Genomic DNA, 25,387 nt, shown 5'->3' with positions numbered 1-25,387 from the left:
GCCTGAGAGGGCGAGCGAGAGGGAGAGAGAGATGGCGTGCTGAACACCAGTGGAAGTGATTTATGAGCGTTGGAATCTGTGCTGGAACATATGTAGACACTCCTTTTTTCTTTTCTTTTTTTTTTTTTTTTTAAATCACACACATACACAACTTCTCTGGGGAGTCCTGTTTCAAAATGGCTGTATCCAAAAAATACCTCAGATGATTTAATGAGTCAAATCTAGCAAAACGAGTCCCCACTTTTTTTTTTTTACGCATGACACAATTCCTTTGGAGGGTTCCACCTTGTAGGCAGGACACTGCTAAGCAGGAGATTTGATCATTAGCTTTCCCCAGGGCTGCCAATGCTAGGGGATATTGACACTAATGATCTTCTTGTGGAAATTTGGGATGAAAACGGGCAATTAGGCCTCCAATTCAACATGTCCGAAAAGGAGCAGGAAGAAGTCTCGGCAGTTCCTGTCTGCCTTTAAATGGCAAGATTTTGTGAGGAGGAAGAAAAGAATAGAGAATATTTGTCAGATGCCACCATACGAGACCAGATGTGGCCCAAGGACAATGAGACCAGACCAGACCAGACCTGAACATCACTTTGAAGGCAGTACTATGAAAAATGTCAAACATATATAAGTGTATATTGGCATCTGCTAATTTCATTTCTAGCACGTTACACTCCATGGCTGTGTTGGAAACCGCATACTTACCTCCCACTCATACTAACTGAGTATGCAGTGTGTCTACACGGGCAGTATGCCATTTCTGAGGATGCCAGAAGTTCCCGGATGCATACTGCATTCGCCAGAAATGTTGAGTATGCATTGTCAGCTTACTACTCAATCCCAAATTACCCAGGATGCAACGCAACGTGACGTCATCAGGACGAGATCAGTCCAAACGGCGGTTTCAAGCAGGATATATTGCGAGTTGGCTGGCTTCTTGTTTTCAAAGTAAAAGCAGTGATTTATCACTATGTTTTTTTGGATAAAAAAAAGTAAGGGGGTGTTTTATTTTGTGAAAATAACCTGAAGTGGGTTGCTCACTTCGGCTAGCTTAAATTTTGCCGAATTGGTCTGAACGAAATTGTAAACCGTTGGTGTTTGGACAAATAAATGGCACACTCGGGATCTAAACGGCCACTTTCTCGTCTGAGTATCAATAAAATGATGTATTTAAAGAGTTTAGAGCTAAAGTGAAATCAGCTTCAGCCTGTCCATTTCGGCTCGGGTAGGAGCGCAATGCATTGTGGGTTATCATGTAGTACGCTGTAGTGTAAACGCTTTGCATACTGTCTGATGGATTGGGTATGCAGTATGGAGTGTGGATAGTATGGGCATGGAAGTATGTAGTAGTTAGTATGCATGTATGCTAGCAGCCCCGCCCCACCCACCGAGACAAAGAGACTCCGTTCATGCCGTTGTTCGATGGAACAAAGGTGCTGACAGCAATGCAGAGTGAAGCCTCTTACTGCCAGGCATGCATGCACACGTGGCCGTATATTGATGATCCGCCTCATTCCCATCCATCCATCCGTCCGTCAGGCAGAAGAGCGCTTGTTTTGTGTGTGTGTGTGTGTGTGTGTGTGTGGCGAAAGTGACGAGGACAGCCATGTTTGCTGATATTCTTCTAGCTATGTGTGCTGACCACACTACAGCAGTGGATCAGGAATCTCCGCAGGTGAGATCTGCAATTTCAGGTACGTGCGTGACACCGCTATGGGAATTTCAGTGTTCTTTTCTTCTTTCATTGTACTTTTATCATAAAGAAACACCCCCCCTCCCCCCGCCCCGCCGCACTTAGTACATCTCTGTTCAACAACACTGAACCCATCTCCATTTAAGTGTGTGTGTGTGTGTGTGTGTGTGTGTGTGTGGTCATCTGTAGAGTTGGATTAAGTGTGAGTTATTGAGGAGCAGATAGCCGTGTGGTGGACTTGGGGGAAATGAAAACATTTTATTTATTTAACCCTTCTGATTAAATGGCATTTGTATCAGTCTCCAGTGTGTTTGTGTGTGTGTGTGTGTGTGTGTGTGTGTGTGTGCGTTATGACAAATAGGATCAGAGCAATCAGCTTGGAATGATTACTATGGGAACGAGGGAGCGAGAGGAGGAGAAGCGATGGACTGGGCTAATTCTTGCACGGCAGTACAATAAGAAGAACATTGCATCCATCACATCTTTCTTCCTTTTATTTATGATATCTCCAACTACCGAGCCGGCTTTCATTCCTCTCGCTCCATCATCGCGCCGTCTTTCAATCTTGTCAGCATCAGCGCCAATAATTACAGCCTTCATCTTGCATTACGGCCTTGGCGATGCCAACTCAGGCTGGATGAAACTGCTAGATGCTTTTGCGGCTTCCGGGGAGACGTGAGCTGGTGTGTTGTTTTTTTTCTCAGAGAGGCGGCCATCAAAGACGTCATGGTTATTTAGTGCATCCTTTACGTTGTCAAGGCTTTTATGGCCCCTACGTCCTCACTTACTGTAACTGGAAACATTTTCTCTCTTTTTTTCCGACACGGAGAGCTTTGCTTACCGCATGACAAACAATTTGATTTACTACTTTATGACCACAAACACAAAAAACACTTTTATCAGTGCTAGGCAATGAATGAAGAGCCATATTGACTCATAGCCTCGCATGCAACTCTCCCCTCTAGTGGCAGAATGAGGGCAAGACGTAATAACGTCCAATACTTGCAATACTTCTGCATCCATCATTCATCTGCTATTCAGATGAACTCAGCCTTTATTTATAGATATTTTTTCATATACAGGAATCCCTCACCACTTTGCACTAAAACAATTGTGGCTTCACTCCACCATGGTTATTCAAAAATACATGATAATAAACGATGCTGGTCTCTATTAGGAAGGTGTTAAGTGTGTTCTATCATCTCCTGTTCAGCCCTTTGAGGCTCCTTTGTCATTAAGGGATATATAAATACACTTGACTTGACATTACTTGAAATGTTACTTTGTGGTCTGGAAGTTTGTATTATTAACTTATTTCATTTGAATTATTCATAATCATTTTTATTTTTGAACTTAAAAAAGGAACATTTACTTTTTATTCCAAAATGAATGTTCCGAGTTAAAGACTGAGCAGAAAGCCAGATCAGTCTCATTTCACTGGGTTCATTTTAAGATGTGTAGCGAAGCCTGTTTTTTCTTTTGAGACAAACTTTGATCAAAGAAAAGGGGGTGCAGTTCACATCACTTCATCAGGAGACAGGTTGTCTGAGCAGTTTCCCTTTCTTATCGTCCACGTTTACAATTTGTGACGCTAATTAGCTTTATCGTCTTCATTTTTGACAGCCTCACAACAACCAAAGAAAGCCAAGGAATTAAGACTCGTCACAATGACAAGCAATTAAAAACCTTCCTGGTCACCCCCCCCCAAAGCCAAGCGTCCAACGGTTTGACTTTGCTTCCTTCGCTCTCCACATCATAATGCCTCGTCTTCACTTCCTGTCTCTTAACCACATTGACTTTCCTGTCCTGCTGCCTGCACGCTCACTCCCTCTGTTTTTCATTATCCCTCAAAAAAAAGAGAAAAAAGCGTCCAGGAAATCCAAATTTAGAATAAAAACGAGACGAGAAACGTCTAGCTTTAATCCCAATAAATCCTGGCTTCATGTAGCGTATTACTTACTTTGGTTGACGAGAGACAATAAACAGGTTGCCATGGTGCTGACACTGTTTGGACTATAAAGGATCTTTGGCTGGAGGCTTCTGATGCCCTCCAAATGCGTTTTCAAAGCTTTTAAAAAGACATAAGTGGTATACGAACGCATGATGAGATTCCAGATCAATTGGAGCTGATGGCCAACATTCCAAAGGTCATATTAATACTAAACACACACACACACACACACACAGGCAAGCACCCCCCTCCCCGCTTCACTCTCAGAATGAATCGCTCCTTGTCTCCGAGCTGATGGAGCGATAAAGTTGCTTGAAACAGCGAGCGGCCAGAACATGTGTCTTACATCAGGAGCTCCCGGCCAACAACTCCTGTTAGCGTCAGCGCGTGCACGCCCGACAAGGAAGAAAAAAGCAAGAGAGCAACATGTCCTCGCCATCAGCGTTCTGACTGCAGTCTTCAGCAGAATGGACCACAGTTATCCTCCATCTCGCGTTGGTCTTTCGGGTTTTGTTCCTCCTAGCCCCGGACGGACGTCTAGCCAGAGACCGCATGTGATTTCATTTTAATGTCCCGATTCTGCGGCAAGCGACCGGCCGCTCATCAGTGATCGTTTAGCTCCCAGTTTGCTCCGACCTTCTGCCAGACGAGCGTCGTTACCCAGCGCCACTCGCGAGGCCGCTTGGGTGACTGACACTCGCCTTTGGTGACAATCACATTGCCCATACCGTAGGACGTGGCCCACACCGATGGCCCATACCGTAGGACGTGACTCATGCCGATACCGTAGGACACAGCCCATACCGATGGCCCATACAGTAGGATGCTGCCATACCGAAGGACGCTGCCCATACCGAAAGCCCATACCGTAGGACGCTGCCCATACCGATGGCCCATACCGTAGGACACTACCCATACCGATGGCTCATACCATAGGACGCGTCCCATACCGATGGCCCATACCGTAGGACGCTGCCCATACCGATGGCCCATACCGTAGGACACTACCCATACCGATGGCTCATACCATAGGACGCGTCCCATACCGATGGCCCATACCGTAGGACGCTGCCCATACCGATGGCCCATACCGTAGGACACTACCCATACCGATGGCTCATACCATAGGACGCGTCCCATACCGATAGCCCATACCATAGGACGCGTCCCATACCGATGGCCCCTACCGTAGGACGCTTGCCCATACCGAGGGCCCATACCATAGGACGCTGCCCATACCGATGGCCCATACAGTAGGACACGACCCCTACCGTAGGTTCACTTAAAATGAATGAATTTTAAAATGAATAATGAAAATGTAGAGCCGCTGATGGATTATGAAGAGGATTTTCCCAACCGGGGGTGGGCGTGAGTGGCTACAAACCGCCTGTTTGAGCGCCCGCCAAGTCGGTGTGTATGTGAGCGCATACTTTCAGACCTTATTAGGTTGTTCTTGTGGACCCCACTCAGAGCTTGGCAGCTGCCCCCCCCCAAAAAATCCTTCTGTCTTTATTGTCTCTACTTCTTGGTTGTCTCTGCTCCCTCGCACTTTGATTACTTGCTCACCGGCGGTGGTCTTGAGGTAACAGAGCAGAGCTGCAAATGGGGGGGCATAATAGTGATCCGCCACATGTGCTTTGCAAGGCATGCTCGCAACATGAAGATCCCACAGCGAGTGGCGTGCAATCCTTAAAACATGCACACCTCCAGGATTTTCCCTCCCAGTGCCGTCTGCCTTTTTAGATACCGTGACCCCCATTTAAGCATGGGGTGTCCAAACTTTTACCAGCGAGGGCCGCATGGTGAACAATATAAAGATGCCTTCGTCCTATACTGCAAGTCATAAATAGTATCACCTTCACTTGCAGGGCCTCCCCCCTCCCCCAAATGATGAACTGTCTACTTCGATCATCTTTGTCTATTTTCTTTTTTAGGACATATTTGCACGTTAGGCCCATAATATTATTATTATTATAATTATTGTTATTATTATTATTATTGTTGTTATTATTATTTTTATTATTATTGTTATTATTAGCATTTACTTCTTCTCCGAAATAAAATAAAAACAATTACAACTTTATTTTGTTTGCTTTCCTACAATATTACAACTTTAAAAAAATACTACTTTTAATTATTTTCAAACAAAACCCTACTTGACGGGATAATGTCTCTGAATGTTCTGAACTCCTGTTTCCAAGCCAGTATCATGAAGGTGAGCAGATAGAGGCTGACCATAAACATGTGCACACGTGATGCCTTTCAGCAGTAAAAACTTTCACTTCCTAATGTAATCATCCACTCTTGTCACGGGACAGCTAACATTAATTCTGAAAGTCGAGTGGCTGAGGCGGGGCGTTGTTCTTAATCAGCCAGCCAGGTTGGATTAAAGGAATAACACGGATCCACTGGCAGAGGGGATTGTGTCTTTAACAACGGCTTTATCTCCACGTCGAGTGCGGCTGGAGTGGAATAATGCAAGAACAGTCAAGCTACGTGAGGTCTACGGTTACCGCAGAACCTAATAAATATGAAAATGGGCGAGCCAATGTGTCGTGGAAGAAAGGCTCAAGGACATGTAGCAACACCAGCACGCATACAAAAGACGAAAAGGGGGCCGAGAGGCTTTGTTCCACAGCACCTGGTCCATTAAGGAACAGGAACAACGGGAACCGTGGGACACGACTGCATGAAAAAAAAGTTTAAACTACACGCCAAACATCTGTGGCGGTGAAACGGCGTCAAGAAGCAAACCAAGCAGCTACTAGGCTGACACACACACACACACACACACACGTACGTACACACACACACACACGTACGTACACACACATACACACACATGCACACTCCTCTGGGCTGCACTTCATTATTCACACAGTAATCATGCAAAGCCCAGACGGCTGTGTTTTAAAAACATGAATGCGCCCCACTAATATGTTTTCATTTGTAGAAAAAACACGTTAATGATGGTCCAAATGAGGCGGATAATACATTTCCCATTCAAACGGAGCGGAAAATAAAGCAAAAAAAGAAAGGATGCCGATGTTGTGGCAAATGATGATTTGTGATCAGGAAGTGGGTGCCACTGTATTTCTCTCTACACAGCTCCTGTGTAGCTCCCATGAAAGTAAATACACGCCAGTAAGAGAGCATCATTGCATATGAGGCCAAAATCAAGCCTGCCATTGGCCTCCTTCGTTTGGACCTCCAGCCCAAAGCCTCGCCAGGCATCAGGCATCCGTGCTAGCTGCGCTAAAATCACAGCAGGTGGACAGCTGACCGGTTGACAGAGCGTGGATAAAGCTATGGCTTCTATTTTAAGACATGTAGCAAAGCCTGCCCTCTGCAAAGGGACGGGCGCCTCACGCTCGGTGCGAGTCAGAGACAGTATTGTGACATCATAGAAAGCCGCAGCATTGGCGCGTGAGGGAGATGATCGAGAAAAGGCGGTAGGGACGCACATGACATCATTAAATACGTCTCTTGTACAAAGAGGAGATGCAGATAATAATAATGTAGGTAGGTAGGTAGGTAATAATATGCTTCCATCACGGCCAACTAGTCATTATTTACTAAATGTCCAAGTGGGCTTTGCATCCTTTGAGTGGGTGGCCATCGGTGGAACATTGTATTCACAAAGCACGCACACAACATAACGTCCACAGCACGCAGATAGCGCCATCAAACCGCTTTCTGTCAAAGTAACCATTAAAAGACAAAAGACAAATTCTTTCAATTTAAAAGCAGAGAAATTGACAAATATGGTGGGAGCGACTGCCTAAGGGACAACAGGCGGGATCAGCAGCAGTCACATGGCGTCCTTGGACATGCCACCGTAGTCTTCTTATTTTCTACTCATTCCTTCCTAGCTTTGTTCCTGACTATTCCATTGTCGGCCCAAGTCCAAGCCATGCATTACTGAGTGAATTCAGTATCTCTGCAGCTCTCATCAATAGTTCCTGGCTTGGAAGTCACACGGTACAATACTATGCTTGTCAATGTGGTCTCAGTCCGATACGCAAAGGTAGAAAACAAGTGGTCTTTGGGGGAATGCGCTTTTAGAAATATACCATGTACGAACACAAGATGCATCACGCCTGTGGAGCAGAATCACAAACGCACTTGGCACACACAGAGGAGAATTCCTAATGAGCAAAGAAGACCTCGCAGGGGACAGGAAGGAAGACGCCGAGAGGAAGCTTTCACATCATATCAAGCATGCCCGACTCTTCCATGTTGGAGTGCATTTGCACTTCTGCTTAGGAGTGAAAAGCGGCCATCCACACTCTAACACACACACACACACTGCGGAGGCACACGCATGTGACCGGGGTTGCAACCTTGCCGAGAGGGCCTCGGACGGCCGGGGTTGCCATGGCATCGCCCACTCGCAAACACACACACACACACACAGAGTGTGAGAGTGGAGCAGGGTGTGTCCACACAGCCTAAAGAGATGTGGATTAACGTGTCAGGATGATGGCTGGACCCCTTGAAGGAGCTTTCCTAAACGTTCTCTTCTAAGAGGATTGGTCCATGTGAGCAAAACAAAATGATTTTGGGTTGCACAAAAGCGAAGATGAGCGATGGTTTGTTTGCTGACACAGTTGCGCCCGGCCAATTGTCGACTTATTTTCCAGCATACACATGGTGACAGACGATGAATGGACCCTCCGGCACACAGACGACAAGAAACGGGGGCCGGTTTTGCAATTTAGCTCAACAGATTTGCACACAAATGTCAAATAGGGCTGTCCCTGCTCTGTGCTGCATGATTGGTTGGGAATTTCTGGAAGTAGGATTCAATATTCATAAGGGGAATTAGAGCATAAAAACACGCTTATGACTTTCTAAATATGGGTTTAGACATGATTAGAGCCCTGTAGACATGAAATAACACCCCTATAATCTCTCCCTATTATTCTTTGTTTCCATCACATTGCATGATGGCCGCACAGTAGGCTAGTTAGGATATCTGGGTCCCAATCTCCGTTTGGGCGTATGTGCGGACTTCGCATGTACTCCCTGTGAGTTTTCTTCAGTGACTGCTGCTTCTTCCCACATTCCCAAAATATGGAAATTGTCCATAGGTACGCGTGTGAGTGTGAATGATATATTTGTCTATTTATCTATACGTGCCCTGTGATTGGCTGGCCACCAGTCCGTTGCCACTGCCTCTGAGCCCAAGCTGGGATAGGCTCCAGCAGACCATCATCATCAAGCGTCTGTAGCACCTGCACTACCCATATCACGCCACTAGGTGACAGCAGTATCACTCGGCTCTTTGGACAGGACGGGTACTGTACTTGTCTTATCCACCTGCACGCCAGTTAATGATGTTCAAATGTTCCCGTACGCAGCCAGCGTGGTGGAGATGATGAAAGTAGAGGCAGAAATGTGGGAGGTGTGTGGGTGTTTCAAATTAGCTATTGGTCAGGGGTCAGATGGACATTTAATCTAACCAATCAGCTTCCTAATTACACCAGCGCTGCCAGGGTGCCGTGTACGCCCTGTGTGTGTGTGTGTGTGTGTGTGTGTGTGTGTGTAGCTGGCTAGTATTGCGTGTAGAGGTCTCGTTGTAGCAAAAAGAACATCTGGCCTCAATATTGCTTCCATGTGTGAACACACACACACACGCACACACACACACGCACACGCACATAGAGCCTGTGGTGAATGGCCTCACACACAAAGAGAACATGGTAGAAAAAGCAAGGCAAGAAATCAAAAAAGAACATGTGTAGACGCACACACTCTACCAGTGTGTGTCTGTCTCTATGTGTGTGTGTTGATTGTAACCGTAATTGATGTAAACGTCTAAATTACAGCTAGGAGCTAAAGTGACCACTGTGTTTTAGCGTTGCCATGTCAACCGGGATGAAAAACACCTGGCTCCGGCGCTCACTGGCGGCGAGGGCGGAACATCAGTGTCATGGCGGCCGGCCCGAAGCCACAAGGAGGCGGAGGCGTAGGAGGCGGCGGCAGCAGCGCCAGCGACATGTGTCGCAGCCAATCAGGCGCCGAGACGGGACGTCCAATGTGGACCGCGTGTTTGCGTTGCGTCAAACTCGCGTGACACAATAATACGAGATGTAAATGTGGACTTGTGACAGCTTCCCAAACAAGCTTTTACGATAATTCGGTGCCCAAAGGGAGCGCTTGGTGCACAGAGAGGCCAAGCATCGAAGTCTTTGCTCAAGGACACCCGGCAGCACAGAGCAGACCTGCACCGTGGTCACCCGACAGTAACCATGGCAACATGCTGCAGAAAGCACCACAAACAGAGGAGCCAAATCCTGGGAGTTTGAAGTTTTAACGTTCCTCTGATGATCAAATCAAACGTGCGTGGCGTTTGTTTTGCACTTATTACAGAGCAGTGATGCCAAACTTAATAGCTGTGGGTGAACAGTCCACAGCCAAGTCCTCCACTCCTCAAACGCTGCACATCAGAGGGGTGACGCTGCATGAAAACATGCGCCCTGCTCTATCGTTTGCACCACTATTTCGATGACAAATACACCACACCGTTACTCAACCCCATACGTGGGAATGACTTGAAACTTCTCACACAGATCAAACAATCGAGAGGAAAAAAAAAACTAGCGTGCCTTCAGCTCAGCGCTTTGCAGCGCCTCCCTTTTGGAGTTGAAATTATTCAGTTTGAAAACCACTGCATGTACTTTGACTGTAAAGCATGTTCAACCATTAGCATTACCATTAGCATTAGCATTGACTTACTACTCCCATGTTGGGCTAATAGGGCAGACTCGCCGGAATCGACACACCGCTTCATCTGCTTAATTCAGCTTCAATTTCAGAATGCAAGCGTCATTGGCGGGTTGTTTTGTGTTGTCATCATTTTCCCGACAATGGCAAAATACAGCACATGTGCACAACGACCTCGCCGCCACACTCAGACAGACGCCCACTTTTCTTTTCCTTCCGAGTGTGGCTGTGTTTATTTGAGCGCCTGTCCCGGGGAAATGTGACTGTGCTGCACAAACAAACATGACAGTCCAGCAGCGTGTGTGTGTCTGTGTGTGTGTGTGTGTGTGCGCGCAAAGGTTTTTTGATCAAAACCAGTCTGGTCCAGGGCTCTACGTTAAAAACAAAAATGACTTGCCCATGGGGAATCCTTAAGGTGAGAACTACTTGCCCGAACTTGCCCCATGTAAAATGAAAAGACTGCCATAATGATATCATATATCAATATATGCTGATAATTCATCAGATAATAGTACTGATGCATTGTATTTGGAGGAATGTCTGAAAATTTGTGGAGATGTATGTTAACATGGCAAGCCATGCTACCTTACACATGGTAGTCGTAGTAAGCAGTGATATTTATAAGTTGTGCACCACAATGAAACATTTGACACATTTGTGTACTAGTAAAGTGTTTTTAATCCAGAAAAAAATGCTCAATGGTCAAACAATAATTTGTGAAGCAAAGGTGAGAAAAATACACAGAGAAATGAAACCGCTAGATTTTGTAGCTTGTGCAAAATCAGCACTTGGTATTGGATCTAATCGGTGGTGTTTCATTGTGACCACTTCAAATTGTCACAGCAATGTGATTCACTCACCTGTGCCATCATTTGATTTGCTGCCGCTAATAAAATACTTGTTTAGGAGGCACTGCTTCATCACTTTTTGCTGTTTTCCTTCAGAAGTTGTTGAAGAATTAGACGATGTTGGCAGGGACGCCATGATAGATGTTTTCCTAGTAAAACGATCGCTGATTGGTTGATCGCGAAAAAGAACGGGTGTGGGTAAAACGCGGATTGTGGATTACGGACCGCGGTCTAAATAAACGATTCTGATTGGTCCATTTCAAGATTTGCAAGGATTGGTTTGCAAATTACCACCGGAATTACGCAGTCCGTGTTTTACCAACCCCAAACAAGAACCGCTTTAAAAAAAACTCTTGGCAGTACGGCATGCTAAAGTGTACTTGCCCGACGGGAATATCACTGATTGGATTTACTTGCCCGAATTTTGTTTTAACTTGCCCCGGGCCATCGGTACAACGTTATTGTCGAGCCCTGCTGGTCTAAAATTAGCAGCCCGGTCCCGCGACGGTTGCATTGTGCTTTGTTGCCAGCTTACGTTACAAGAGTTAATGCTCCATGTCCATCATCGTAATACCTATTTGTGTGAGAGCTTGCTTTATTGTAAACAAATACAAAAAATAAACTTCAAACATATTTTTATTGGGATTTTTTTGGACGTTTAGGCTTATCAATATAGATTAGCAAAATACCAAAAGTCAGTAGAAGTTGTGAAGTGGTACTGACTGCACTAAACAAACATTCATGGAGACTGTAATTGTAAGCTACACGGGGAGGTAAATAGGACACTGGAGCATCATTCAGAGGCTAAATCCTTTTAGTTTGACTCTGTTTTGCTTTAAACACACACAGACAAGCATATAAGCCCCACAATTTCCTGTAGCGGATATAAAGGGATGTTAAATTATCACTACGGAAAATAACTTTGCATTCACGCTTTAATTTCCTTACAAAACACGCGCACACACACACACACACGCGCAGATGGAATGCAAATGCCGGGATGCAACGCACATCATTAAGTACACACGAGCCGAGAGAGGAGTCGCACAGACACGCAAGGCAGAAGGAGAGTGGGGTGGGGGTGGTTGGAAACGGAATGCAAAGTAATGAGAACTTTATGGAAATATATCATGCAATTTTGTGTGTATGTGCATGCGTACTTTTAAACATAATTAGCTCCGTCGGGCAGAAATGTAAACAAAAAGAACTTCAGTGAAACTCCTCTCTGATGTGCTGAAAGAACACATGGACATTTATCTGGCTAGTAGTCCATCCTGGAAAACCGTGGGGGGCTCAAGTAGTTCAAGAGTATCGTGTGGGAGGTGTCAAATCCATCAATTTTTTTCGCCACTGCGTATTAATGACATAGACTCAATCAACTGAAGCTATTCATACAAACTCCTACCGGCTACACAGGACGCTGTTCCACTGGGGAAAACCGGTACGCCCAGACGCTGTCTGACTGTCGGACCTGTTGCGATTGGCTGGGGACCAGTCAAGGGCGGTGCACCCCGCCTCTAACCCAAAGTCAGCTGGGATAGGCTCCAGCATACCCCCGTGACTCTATGGAGGATAAGCGGTATAGAAAATGGATGGATGGCGGTACGGCCACGCATTATTCCTGCCTATATAAAACCTTTTGCAAATCTCAGATTGCCCTTCGCTTTGAACAACTGCGGTGTTGCACACCATAGTCTCCATTTTACTGCACTTTGCCCTCAGTCTCCTCTTTTCTACTCTCTCATTATTTAATTTCTCTTATGCTGCTGCTGTTAGCGTGTCTCCATCTGTGGACGCTTAAGCATTATCACACCTGCCTCCCCTTTTATAATGCCCTCAGTCTCCTCTTGAATAAAAGCTGTCTCCTTACCAACCATTTGTTAGCATGTCTTTTTCCAAAAGATGTGTTATTACCCGTGTGCTGCAGTGTTATTGCGTTCCGGAGTCTCCACTTTGCCCTCAGTCTCCTCTTGAATAAAATTGGTCTCCAACCGACCGTTCCCATTTCTAGAACTCTCCAAAAGCTGCCACACTTGCGCTAGGCTTCACACTAAGAGGTAGAAAGCCGAGTTGCTGTCGGGCAATAAATCCCCACACAAAAAGCCAACAGGAGGGGAGATGTGGCTCAACAATGCAATACTTCACTACAAATCAGGCCTTTAAGAGGAAGAGCTGGACGTGAGTGTGCATGCCTGCACTGTTTATTGATCCCGCTGTATCAGGCGTCCTTTGAGGAAAGAAGTGGAAGAAGGATGGAAAGAAAACAAACAGGGAGAAGGAGCAATGTTTTAATTGTGTATCTGCTTTTTTTGGTCTTTTAACACCTTCATGGATCAATCTCTTCCTCCCTCACTTCATCGGACAGTGAAAAGTGAAGTAAGGAAAAGAAAAAAGTTGATTTAGCTTTTACAACTGAAGGGGTTGGAATTGGTATCCTTAGTAGTTGCCATGGTGATGCTCATTCACGATTTTCTTTTTATGTGTGAGATAAGATTTTGAGCTGAGAACCATGCCCCTCCCCTGCCCTGCCCGGTGTTGACTCATCATTTTGACTCATCGTGGAGTGGTGCCGTGTTGCGTGCATGTCATGGAAACGCAGGATAAATATTGAAGATTGCAACAGCAGTCAATCGCTCTCAGCTCTCGCTATTAAAGAGAACCTTGGCTTTGGTCGTCCTTGCAGTACCCCTTCTTCTGACACAAGTGGAAACACAAGAAAACGTCACTTCGTCACTAAATGTGTAAAGACTCACAAGCCTCTCAAAGGATGGATAGAATCTGCACCTCCAGTAGCTGTCCCAATACTTTTGCCCATTTCCTTGCGCTGGCCTCTCTGTGGCTCCAGACGCTACGGTATATATTGTGCAATGGTATATATTGTGCAATGGTATATATTGTGCTACAGTATATATCGTGCTACAGTATATATTGTGCTACGGTATATATCGTGCTAAGGTATATATTGTGCTACAGTATATATCATGCTAAGGTATAGTATATTGTAAAACTTACCCTGTTACCGTGCTTTACCTCTGCACACTGCAGTACTTCACTCCATAGTCTCCACTTTACTGCCCTCCAGAAAAATTTTAATTTTACCAATAACCACATTGTTCTCTCCGCTGCCTTATTATGATACTCCGTAGTCTCCACTCTACTGCACTTTGCCCTCAGTCTCTTGAATGAAACTTGTTTCCTGACTCCAACAACTCTTTTCATACATTGTTGTTAGCTTTTCTTGCGGTGAATGACAAATTTACAGTATTTTTTCATGATGGACAGCAGCCTCTGCCCTCAGTCTCCTCTTAAATAAAAAACAAAAATCTCCATAACTTGGGGTGTGTTGTTTTCTTAGGTCTTGCCCTGAATAAGGTTTACAAATTGACTCTAGTATTATACTATGCAGTGTACATACAGTTATGCCCTCAGTCTCCGATTGAATAAAATGTGCCTATTTAACAACCAACAACCATTGCTCATCCGTGGACATTCATCATTCACATAAAAAGGTTGATTGTGAGGCATGAACATTGTAATTCAGAAAAAACCCAACATGGCCTAGTTTAGCTTGCCATCCTTATCCACTCCGTACAGATAAATCGTAGATATACCGAGCGCTTACGGAGGATGATATAAGACCATGAACACCCTTAAGGGGTTCATTTCTTTGAACGACTCCCCTTCTTTTCTTCTCATCTAAATGTTCTTCTCACTGCCCCACCCAAGAAAATGAGCAAACCTCTTGCCGACACACCCTGCCAAGTTGCTGCCAACACCTCACACACACACACACACACACGCACGCACGCACGCACACACAGCATAGGAAGCCAGGCAGTACAACATCCACACTCCCACATTCAGTCACTCTGCGTCCCACTGTCACACCACTCCGTCCAGGCCTTGATTCTGCACCCACCCACACATGCGACATTACGGCCTGTGTGATCATCGGCAATAAGCGGCGCCACTAACAGTAAACCGCCATCGGCTAGCCACCAGCCCATGACATCACTTGTATTGGACCGACAGGCCGGTGAGGCAAACTTGAATTGACAGACGGTTGCCATGGGAACAAAAGTTTGCCTTCCCCCCCACAAAAAGACAGTGGAGCCTTTGTCTGGTGAGGGTATATTTGATAATTAAGAAAATATGATTAGCGTAAAGAGAAAGTGTTTACCCGTAACAGCGACTGGGACTCCTCTTTAGCAGCTTTCACCTCCTGTCCTCCCCCACTTCCGCTTCCTCCACCTGCGTATTGCTGCTGAGGGGGCATCTGGCTCAGTTTCTCCCCTCCCATAGCAGTGGTGGTGGCTCCGCTTCCGGGCCGCCCCCCTCCTCCGTACAGCTTGGCGTCTCCCAAAAAGGACTTGGTATCTCCCAGGTAGACCATGCTAGGCGAGGCCACGCCTCGTTTATGCTGTGAGGCTTCGTGGTTGGCGGAAATAAACGACACTGACAGCGGGGAGGGGAAAAGCGAGGGGCTCCCGCCTCCTGCCCCTCTTTCGGGTCCCATTCTCTCCTTTGGCACCCAGAGGAGACCGTGGGCTTGATCACCGCCTCTGGTCTCCCCGAGGACCCAGCCTTTCTCCCGCTCTTTTTCTTTGTCCTCGCTGCCCTCGCTTTTTATGACCTCCTCCCGCCCCCCCTCGGCCAAGCGTCCCTCGGGCGGCGCCAGGGAGTAGAGCAGGCGAAGATCCCCCTTGCTCTCCTCCTTGATGGCTAAGGTGGAGGGCGCTGAGCAGCCATTGGCCGAGAAGGTCAGGGACGGCGTCACCATGGAGCTTAGCGGAGGCGGGGTTTCGTGACAGTGGGCCGTGTTGAAATGGTCCAGGAGCGCCGACGAGTCGGGGGCCGTGAAGTCGCAGTGTCGGCAGCGGCAACACGAGTGGACACGCCTGAACAGAGACGATAAAAACATTGGTTGAGGGCAAATCTATCCTGCTACACCAGCTGTACACAAACTACTCTAACGTACATCACCCTCACTTTTGCTCCTTTGAGAAGATGTCATAAAATGCTCACCGAAGCGCACTCGCAGGACTACATCAACTTTAACAATGACAGCATGGCCCCTGGATGTATTCACAGGTGTCCTACGTAATGACGCCATAAACGCTGATCCCCGCTCACCTGTAGTGTCTGAAAATCTCCTCCTCCACCTCCGTGATGAAGTGGCACTTTGTGCACGAGTACTCCCTCTCGCCTCCGCCTCGGCCCTCCTTGCCGTCCGTCCCAGCCTCCTCCTCCGCCTTGACGTGCGGCGCCGCCCCCTTCAGGTTGATCAGGCTGTGGCAGCTGTCGTAGTGCTGCAGCAGCACGTCGATGTCGCCGGTGGCGTAGGCGCACTGGTCGCACAAGTGGGTGACGCCTGAGCCTGGGGAAGCACATTTACGTGAGGCGAGAAGAAACCTTTAAGAAACCCTAAACCGCGGACCCCCAACACCGCTAGAAGCTTTCAGGTGGAAGGATTTAACAAAAAAAATACCTACATGAAATGCTATGTAAATGCATATCCATGTTGGAAAGACGTGCCAGTATTTTATTTCACAAACAATATCCCAGTTTTTGCTTGCATGTGTATGTGTTAGTTCATTCATGCTAGCACACTGCCTTCCACCACACACTTCCTTTTACACAGAAGAAAGACGGCAATAAGACACATTCGATGGCTTTCGATGGCTATAATGCTTCAAACGTGCTCATCATCATTTGCTCCTTACCGCGATTCCAACATCGGTTGTGGTTCTGGGACTGCTTAGTCATATACCATATGACAAACAAAGCTATGTCTAATGTTTCGCTTTCTCATGCACTCCAAATGACCATGTTATTTACCTTGAGAAATGACAGGATTAGAGGGGTGAAAGGTCACACTGGGGTCACTTCTGGCGTGAGGGGGTGTGGAGCCGCCAGGGTCTTGCTGCTTGGCGGACAGCGGGAACTTGGTACAACATTTGGAACAGGTGGGCTTCCGGCACGCAAATGGGTGGGACACCTGTGGGAGGGGTTGGGGGGGGGGGGGGGGGGGGGGGGGTGTCAGAAAAAGCAGAAAATGCCAACATTCGAAGCAGTCTCACCTCGCCCAGGTGTTTCTGTGGCTGACAGAGCCCCCGCGGACAGTACATGCAGTGCTGGATGCAGCAGCGCTGGATGGAGTGATTGTGCTGGTAGTGCAGCAGCAACGGCGCCACCACGATCACATCGGCGCTGTGGGCCATGGAGTAGCGAAAGTCGCACAGCTGACAGTTGTAGCTGGTGACCACCGCGTCCGTGTCGCCGCTGTTGGGATCGCCTGGGGGTGACAAGTATGATAGGAAAATGGATACTGGAGTCATTAATAGCCTTTACATCGCGAGAAACAATCCTCTCTGTGACACACGCTTTGCTGTCTTTAAAAGACTACTGAAAAATAGTCAAAGATCCTCTATTTGACTGGAGCGCTCGGCCGCTTTTCAGAAAACATAGAATGTAAAAACACTAGTCAAAAGATCCTCTCTGTGACAAGACAGCCCTGCTGCTGCAAAAACGCCAGTCGCGATCCTCTAAACGACAGGAGGACCCTGTGTTTTTAGCAAAGATCCTTCAATTAACTCTGCTGTTTTTAAATGACGTCCTGCAACAATGCTAGACAAAGATCCTCTACAGGACAGGAGGGCTCTAGGATGGCTCTAGTGTTTTGAATGGTGTACTGCAAAAGCGCTGGTCTGGGATTACCTTGGTTGGAGCCGGACAAAAGATCCTTGCGACTTTTGGATAAGTCTCCATCCCGTCTGATTCCTCTGTCTCCGGGAGAGGAGTCGTGGGGGCTCCTCGTGTTGATCCTGTGTCGTTGCTCGTAGTGCTCCAACAGCTTGGCTGGCCCCCCCGTCCACTCGCAGCTCCAGCTGCAGAACTTGCACCAGTAGTACGCCCCCTGCTGTCCCTCCGCCGGCCATCTCGATGAATCCGCCCGGATCGGGATGGAATAGCCGACAAGAGAGTCGTCTTCAGCTCGAACGGCCACTCGTTCCGCCCCCTCTAAAATCGGGCCCCTCCCCTTACCCTGGTTGTCGTTGGCCAGCAGGGGCGTGGCTGGCGGGGATTTGACTTTATTGGGATGCGCGGACAGGAAGTGTTGCTCCAGCTCTACGGAATTGCTGCCCATGTAGGTGAAGTTGCAGAATTTGCAGCGGAAGTACTTGGTGTTGCCTTGGCAATCCGAGGTCTTACGGCCGATTCCGATTAGCGTGCCGCCCAACGTCACCTGTTGGAGAAAGAAAACAGATTACTTCGACATTCAATAATATAGAAAGTCAATTGATTCACTACAGCGATGGTACCCGATCTTTTTAGACTCATAGACTGGGGGCGGGGTTTGGTATTTATTGATTATGTATTGTGAATAAAACTAAAAGCTAGCGAGAAGCCAAAACAGTCATGCAATGTTAAGCTAATATCATGGAAGATAACGTCTCAATATTTAGTGTCCTTGCTGCCACGAAGTGACCACAACCCGACATCATCATCACTGGGATGCCCACAGGTTTGGACCAATAACATACCAGCGCCTACCACCAAACAGCCAAGTGCTATTCATCCCTCTGTGAAACGGACGCCATATACAGCGATGGTGTTTAATGAGGATGCTAATTGTGTCTAGCTTGGAGATAGTAGCTGCTGTCCGCCACTGCCTGAGGAAATACGCATGTATCATTTTCAGTCTCTTAATTCCATTGTGGATACAAAAATGAAGTTTTGCTGTGAAAATGGGTCGTTTTAATGTGTTTCTACACACTGAAAGGCATCCAAGTGTCCTGCCACGTTTTAAAAGTGTCTTTTTTTTTCTTTTGTAAAACTGCATCGCTTCTTGAGTACACCGAGAAGGGTGACCCTGGATACGTTCAAGCACACACTCTCCATGTATGCATGCGTGCATGTACTCACAAGCAATTAAATGCTGCTGCAAGTCTAACTAAGCAAGCCATAACATACATCCCAGGCCTGGGAGTATGTGCTACTCCATTGGAGGAGGCCAAGGAAACCTGACGCTCATCTGGTTTTTATTAGGCTGGCCTGTAGACATGTAGGTGATTACAAACGTGCTGCTGCTGCTGGATGGATGGAAGGGGTTTCGGGGGGGAGCAGGCTTACAATGACATTACTACTGTACGGAGTAGATTTATCTCCGTGCAGATCTGCGGTCTGATGTGGACTGTAGGCGGTCCGGCAACGGCACTTTGTCAGGACAGAAAGCGCTCCCCGTCCCTATGAATTTAAATTTTGACTCTCAGCATTGGTTTTCATGGAGAACTTCATTAGAAAGGCAAACAATTAGCATAGAAATGCTTGGAGGCTGAGGATTAGGTTACAGTACCGATGATGGATGGAGCCTCCCTCACTCAATTTTACATTTGGACTTTTCCACTCTTTTCCCCGTCTCTGTATTATTTATCTCCCCTTGAAATCTCATTGGCCCACGAGGAATCCCGTCTTAGCAAATGACAGCATGGAACTTTCCAAACATGGGCGGGCAGCCGAGCGAGAGAAAGAAGCAAGGCAATGAGAAGAATAGAGACTCCTTTCATTCGACTTTTTCTTCACGCACCGTGCTGGATTTTCTATTTCTGACTTCTTTCGGCGCCTGTTATGTGACTTGGGGTCATTATTTGCTTTAAATGAAAGGAAACTCCTTGACTTTTGACACAAAACACACACACACACGCATATTAGGTCATCTTACTGAGCCTTTAACGACAAAACTCCACTGTTCCTGCGGGCTCAAGACTCTGCATCCTTCATCCCACTCTTATCAGAGATGGGTAGCTGTCACGTAGAAATACACAAACAACAAAAACAGTAAAGGGAGGAGTCTGGGAGGAGTCACAGCGAGCCTGAAATGTCAATTTATCCCGTTCATTCATTCATTCTGTATATGTTCACTATTTAGATGCCTGCTTGTAAAACTAGTAAACCTGTTTTGGCTTTCTGGAACCGATTCATTGGGTGGAAATTATTTCTTATAGATTCAGTTGATTCAATTGATTCAGTTTCTGTCTGTTTCGGTGAGAGTGGGACCTTCTGGAAAGAATGAATGACGCTAAGCAAGGCTTTGTTGGACATACAAAAACAGAGCGTCATGATCCACAACACAAAAACCACGACCCCATCCTACCTTTTCATACGCTATCCCACCAATGGCTTTGTTTGCTAGCTACGCATTTAGCACATGTTAAAATGTCTTCCCACCTGGACGTCGTATGTGCCATTCATCATCACGGTCCTGTGCTGCTGATTGTGGAGATCCGACCTGCTCTTGCCAGACTCTTTGGCTTGGGTCCTGGGTCCTTGTCCTGCCTGGAAGTCTGCAAAGACACAAAAGGAAGGCTGGGTCAGAGTTGCAGGGGCCAGGAGTCGGGCTTCGCCACACATCTTAAAATAAGATGCCGCCTAACTGTCAGAGTTTTTCTTCAGCGAACAGGCTAGCCTAGCCTAGCATGATGCTGTTAAAATGTCAGCGAAAATTAGCAAATCCATTAGCACAGGATAAATAAACATGATTTTGCCAGCCGTGATAAATTGACATCTGCATGTGTGTCTGTTGGCGGGACGCGCACACACACACACAGACACGCACACAAGTGAGTGTGCTGAGGAGTGACAAGCAAGCTGCTAGCCCTTCCTCCTGGAAGTATTGACAGGAGTACTAGCGATGGTGAACCGACTACGGCGATATGAAGCCATAGCTACGTGAAGAAATACTGCAAACATTTTGAATAAACACAGTAAACTGCTTCCTCTGTGCCAGTTGTGTACTAAACACCATCTGATGCCATTTTGTGGCATGAGAAATAAATAATACAAAAGCTGGGAGTGCCGTGATTCCCAAGTAGAGCACCTCATTGTGCTTTGACCAAACATTACTCCTCATTAGCATAAACGGTGTATTCCACACAGGATAGCATATGCAAATAAGCTGGCATCTGCATGGACACAATGTGAATATTCGGACAAATGACGAAAGTCACACCGATTCCAAAATAGAAACACTGCAAGTTTTTGCCGAAGGAGACACTTTCACTTTCATTGGGGTCTTCTCGACGTGGTCTTTTTTGTTGAATGAGTTGGATGGAAAAGCTCATGACATCTTCATTGCAATGAGGAATGAAGGTTTATTCAAGAAGACATGGTGACAGTGACGTCCTCTCTCGGCCATCATTTGCAGGACAATTATGCTCCAAAACGTGCCACGCCAGCACGCGAGTGCAGTGTTAGCACTGCAGCTCACATGGCTACGCTAACCTTGGCTACCTTGTTGTCTGTGATTATGTAAAACAGGGATAAAGTGCACGAACCCGGCTCATTAGCGTTAAAGCTACAGAACGGCGTGTTGCCAGTCGGGCAGGAATGGACGACTGTGGGATCTGTGAGAGCTACATCCTACAATGTGGACACAAAGAGGGTGCAAAAGAAGCCAAGCTAGGAGTTACCTAGAGGTGTGTGTGGGGGCGCCATGTTGTGGAGAGCCAGGATGTGTGTGTCGAGGGCAGCGTCCTGCCGTGTGCGGTTGTGCAGGCCGAGGTGATACTTCCTAAAGTGCTTCACCAGGTCGGCGGGGTCGTTGCCGTAGTAACCGTAACCGCACACGTTGCACTTGAAGTCCTGGAGCTTGGGGGAGGGGCTGGAGGAGAGCGGGGGCGTGTCCATGGTCGACTCCTCGCCTCCCGGCTCTTGCCTCGCAGGGAGGAGGCGCGGCGTGGAGAGGCGAGGGGAGGCAAGGTCGCCGTCTTCCTCCTCGTCGCGCGCCTTGTCGCCGTCTTCGGGGTCCGACCGGCTCTCGGGTCTGGGTCCTGCTTGCGGGGTCCTGCCCGCTCCGCCTCCGCCTCCTCCCCGCCTCCCGCCTCGCTCCTCGGTGCCGACAGACGAGGGCGAGAGAGATGAGGAAATGCACTCACTTTCTCCCTCCTCCTCGTCCTGCTCCTCATCTCCGCCTCGGACGCACTCCTCGGGTTCGGAGGGGCGGCTTATCCGGTCGGCCTCGGCTGCCACTCGCCCTTCCTCCTCGCCGTCGTCCTCCTCCTCCTCGCCCGCCGGCCTCCTCCCCTCTTCCTCCTCCTCTTCCTCACCTCCCACGCTCCGGATAGGGGGATTCTTCTTCCTTACCATCTCTGAAAAGATGGGAGAAAGATGCTTGAAAAAAGCTCCCTTTCTTTTGGGATTTTCCCAACAAGTCGGGAAAATCATCTCTGTTAGTGGAAACAGAAGGAGAAGAAGGTTTCAATCCTATCACAGAAAGACCATCCATCACGAGGACGGATGATGGAGGCCCAGATTGTTATTTTTTTACGCTTTTCAATCATTTTCTGCCTCCTAAAACCGTCCTAAACTGGTCTTTCCATTTTCTTTGTGTCTGCTCCCCCCACTTTAATGCTACCCTTCTATCATCTCGCCTTTCTCTGCCGGCTCATTTGCAAAAATGAAAAGTATTGTCATTGCGGAGGCATTTTCACTCACTTTTATGTGTCTTCTAAGGCTTTTTCTCTCTTTAAAGCCAGGATCCAATGATCCAATTATTTTTTTCTGCTGCTAAACGCAACCCTCATCTACCGTCCTTTGATCGCTGTAGAGGGAAAACCCAGCTAATAATATCGATCAATGAGTACACCACCAAAACATTCAACAGACACAAAATAACTAATACATTGATGGGTTCACTCAGAAAATGTGTTGCGGTCCTTGGCATATGTAAATATTATCAGAAAAATGACTAATTGGATTCCAATGGCCTTCATTTTGGTTTTGCTACAAAAAGACAGATTTTATTTTTTATTTTTATTTATTTATTTATTTTTTGTCATGTATTTTCATTTGTCAATAATATTTGTATAATAATAATACATTTGCTTCAAACAGAATAAAAATGCAGAATAACAATAAAATTCACACAAAAATGAATAAAATATTTTACTGACCTGGGCATATTTAGAATAGAACAAATAGAAAAAATACATACATTTGGTAAAAATGTTAAATCACTAACTGGATCCCATGTATGCAAAGACCATCGATTTAGTCAATAAAAAAACAACACAAAAATGAGAATGTTGAATAATTTACAATGTACGAATAACTAAGAAATATCATAATAAATATATATCTATCATAAAAGAAAACAGTCCGTGTTCTTTGTTGAATCCACGGTGCCGTCTTTCCCTCAGCTATGAAACTACTATTAAAATAAAGTAATTTACGTCTGCCAGGGCCCACGCCTCCACCAACCCTGGCACTCCTCGCCCTGTCTGAGGCTGTGCGTGTGTGTGTGCGTGTGTGTGTGCGTGTGTGTGTGTGTGTGTGTGTGCGCACGTGCATGAGTGAGCCCAGGGAGCAGAGGAAAATCTCATCTGATGCTCACCACACCCAAGCCAAAATTCATCTCACATGCACGCGTGCACACACACACACACACACACACACACAAGTGGAAAACAACATCGTTGTGGTGAAGCCATGACGCAAAAAAAATCCAGGCTTTTTAAAAGGAGCTCACTATTGACTAAATGGCGTTTCCATCTGCGTCTTTCAAAAAGATGATAATAAAAGTGTGAATTTAATGGCAGCTAATTGGACGTCTGCGATGGGTATGGCTTCCACAAAGACCGTGCCAGCTTATGACAGGATGAAATAAGTGTGTGTTTCTTGACTTGCAGCAACGACTGCAGAACGCTCAGGGCTGTATGCACAGACGGGAACCATTAGCATCAGCTGCAATTACACGCAAGCCACCACAACACACTGACTGGCTAAACTTAGCCCCCCAAAACAGGCTAACCGATGCGACAGGTAGGATGAATGCCTCGCTTAATCGTTTCCATCAACGCCAATTAGCCTGCAAGACCATTACGTCAAATTGCTGAAAATCGCCCGGAGACGGCCGCGCCGACATGAGCGCTAAGATTAAGAGCGGTCAAGATAGAAAATAGAAAACCAGCATTAAAATGATGCATATATGCTGTGATTTTAGCTGCTACACAAGCGTGCTGACTGTGCAGAAATATTACTTTGACAGCCCCCCCAAGCACAGACGCAGCTAAAAGCACATCACTGCAAAAAAAAGCTGGATTTTGTTAGCTTTGCACAAAATTACAGTCCCAACTTGGGAGTTACTTCTTTGTCCATGATGACTTCTCAGTGGACGTGGATGAAAGCTGGACTGTATATACAGTATCCATGTGGCTATATGCTTTAGCGCTTGGATACACAAACATGCCAGCTCATGCTGTGCAGACAAGCAGCGCCGTCACAGGAACCAGACTGGAAGACAAGTCGGCGGGCAAGCTGGATTTTGAGGCGTTTGCAAGTGGTTTGGAACGGCTAGGACTTCAAGATCAGTTCATCAATGGTGATCGTTATGTCAGCATAGTGGATTTTAAATTGCCGCCTAGATGGGCTGCAGCAGTATCGTTTCAACAAGTGATTGTTTGCTCTTCGGGCAGAATTAAGGCGAACATTCCCGATTCTTGCACCTTTGGAACTAGCGCCAAGGCTGGCAGCAGATTGGTCAGGGTGGATGCCGGTCAGCAGCAGCTACCCACCGGACAATCTAATCAACCGCTTGTGTAGCTGTCGCACAACTTGCTCCCATCTCGGACCGTGCTCACCACATGCAGACGCACCAAGGACTTTGTCTCCCAAACCCATCTGCCAAATGGCTTGTTTCCACGCCTTTACCACCAATCCATAGCCGTCCATCTTTCACATGTCTCTCTCAAGTCATCCGTCACACAAAACATAGAAATGGATGGAAGTGGGCCAAGCTGTAACAGAAATCAGACACAAGCGCTTGTTATTGGAGGACGAGGCCTAAATGATGTGCAGACACACCCGGATAATCAGCCTGCGTTGCTACCAATAGGAGGTTTCAAGGAGTGGGTCCATCTCGCGTCTCTCAATTAATCAGTCACACCCGCCCACGCTCGTTCATCACGCCTCTCACGGTTCTGCCAGTTCCTACTCAGCTTTATCCTGAGGTGAACCCGTGTGGGTGTTTCCACAGCGCTGGGGGATCACCACCTTTGCAGGGAGGCAAACAAAAACCTCATCCAATCCCTAGCTGAAGATGTTCGGAAGGGAAAGCAATTCTGACCCGACCGCCTTGCAGATTAAGCCACTTACTTCCAAATACGCCGA

At 46.9% G+C, this 25,387-nt stretch overlaps 1 protein-coding gene across 6 annotated transcripts in view; it reads right to left on the bottom strand.

Annotated features, from left to right (window-relative positions):
* The window catches only part of trps1 (trichorhinophalangeal syndrome I), a 74,507-nt gene that overhangs the window by 20,796 nt on the left and 28,324 nt on the right, over positions 1-25,387 (bottom strand). For 4 of the 6 annotated variants that reach the window (XM_058046515.1, XM_058046517.1, XM_058046514.1 and 1 more), the window contains 7 exons: positions 21,691-22,368; positions 20,450-20,565; positions 17,939-18,467; positions 17,302-17,516; positions 17,060-17,219; positions 16,355-16,598; positions 15,402-16,119 (listed from right to left, as the gene is read on the bottom strand). In XM_058046515.1, coding sequence (XP_057902498.1) covers positions 15,402-16,119; positions 16,355-16,598; positions 17,060-17,219; positions 17,302-17,516; positions 17,939-18,467; positions 20,450-20,565; positions 21,691-22,368 — 2,660 coding nt within the window. The remainder of the gene's footprint in view (positions 1-15,401; positions 16,120-16,354; positions 16,599-17,059; positions 17,220-17,301; positions 17,517-17,938; positions 18,468-20,449; positions 20,566-21,690; positions 22,369-25,387) is intronic. The other 2 variants (XM_058046518.1, XM_058046520.1) reach the window with 2 other exon arrangements.

Source organism: Doryrhamphus excisus, chromosome 14 (genome assembly GCF_030265055.1).
Source record: "Doryrhamphus excisus isolate RoL2022-K1 chromosome 14, RoL_Dexc_1.0, whole genome shotgun sequence".
NCBI lineage: Eukaryota > Metazoa > Chordata > Actinopteri > Syngnathiformes > Syngnathidae > Doryrhamphus > Doryrhamphus excisus.
The sequence above is the reverse complement of the archived record's forward strand: the minus strand, read 5'-3'. Positions and strand labels throughout refer to the sequence as shown.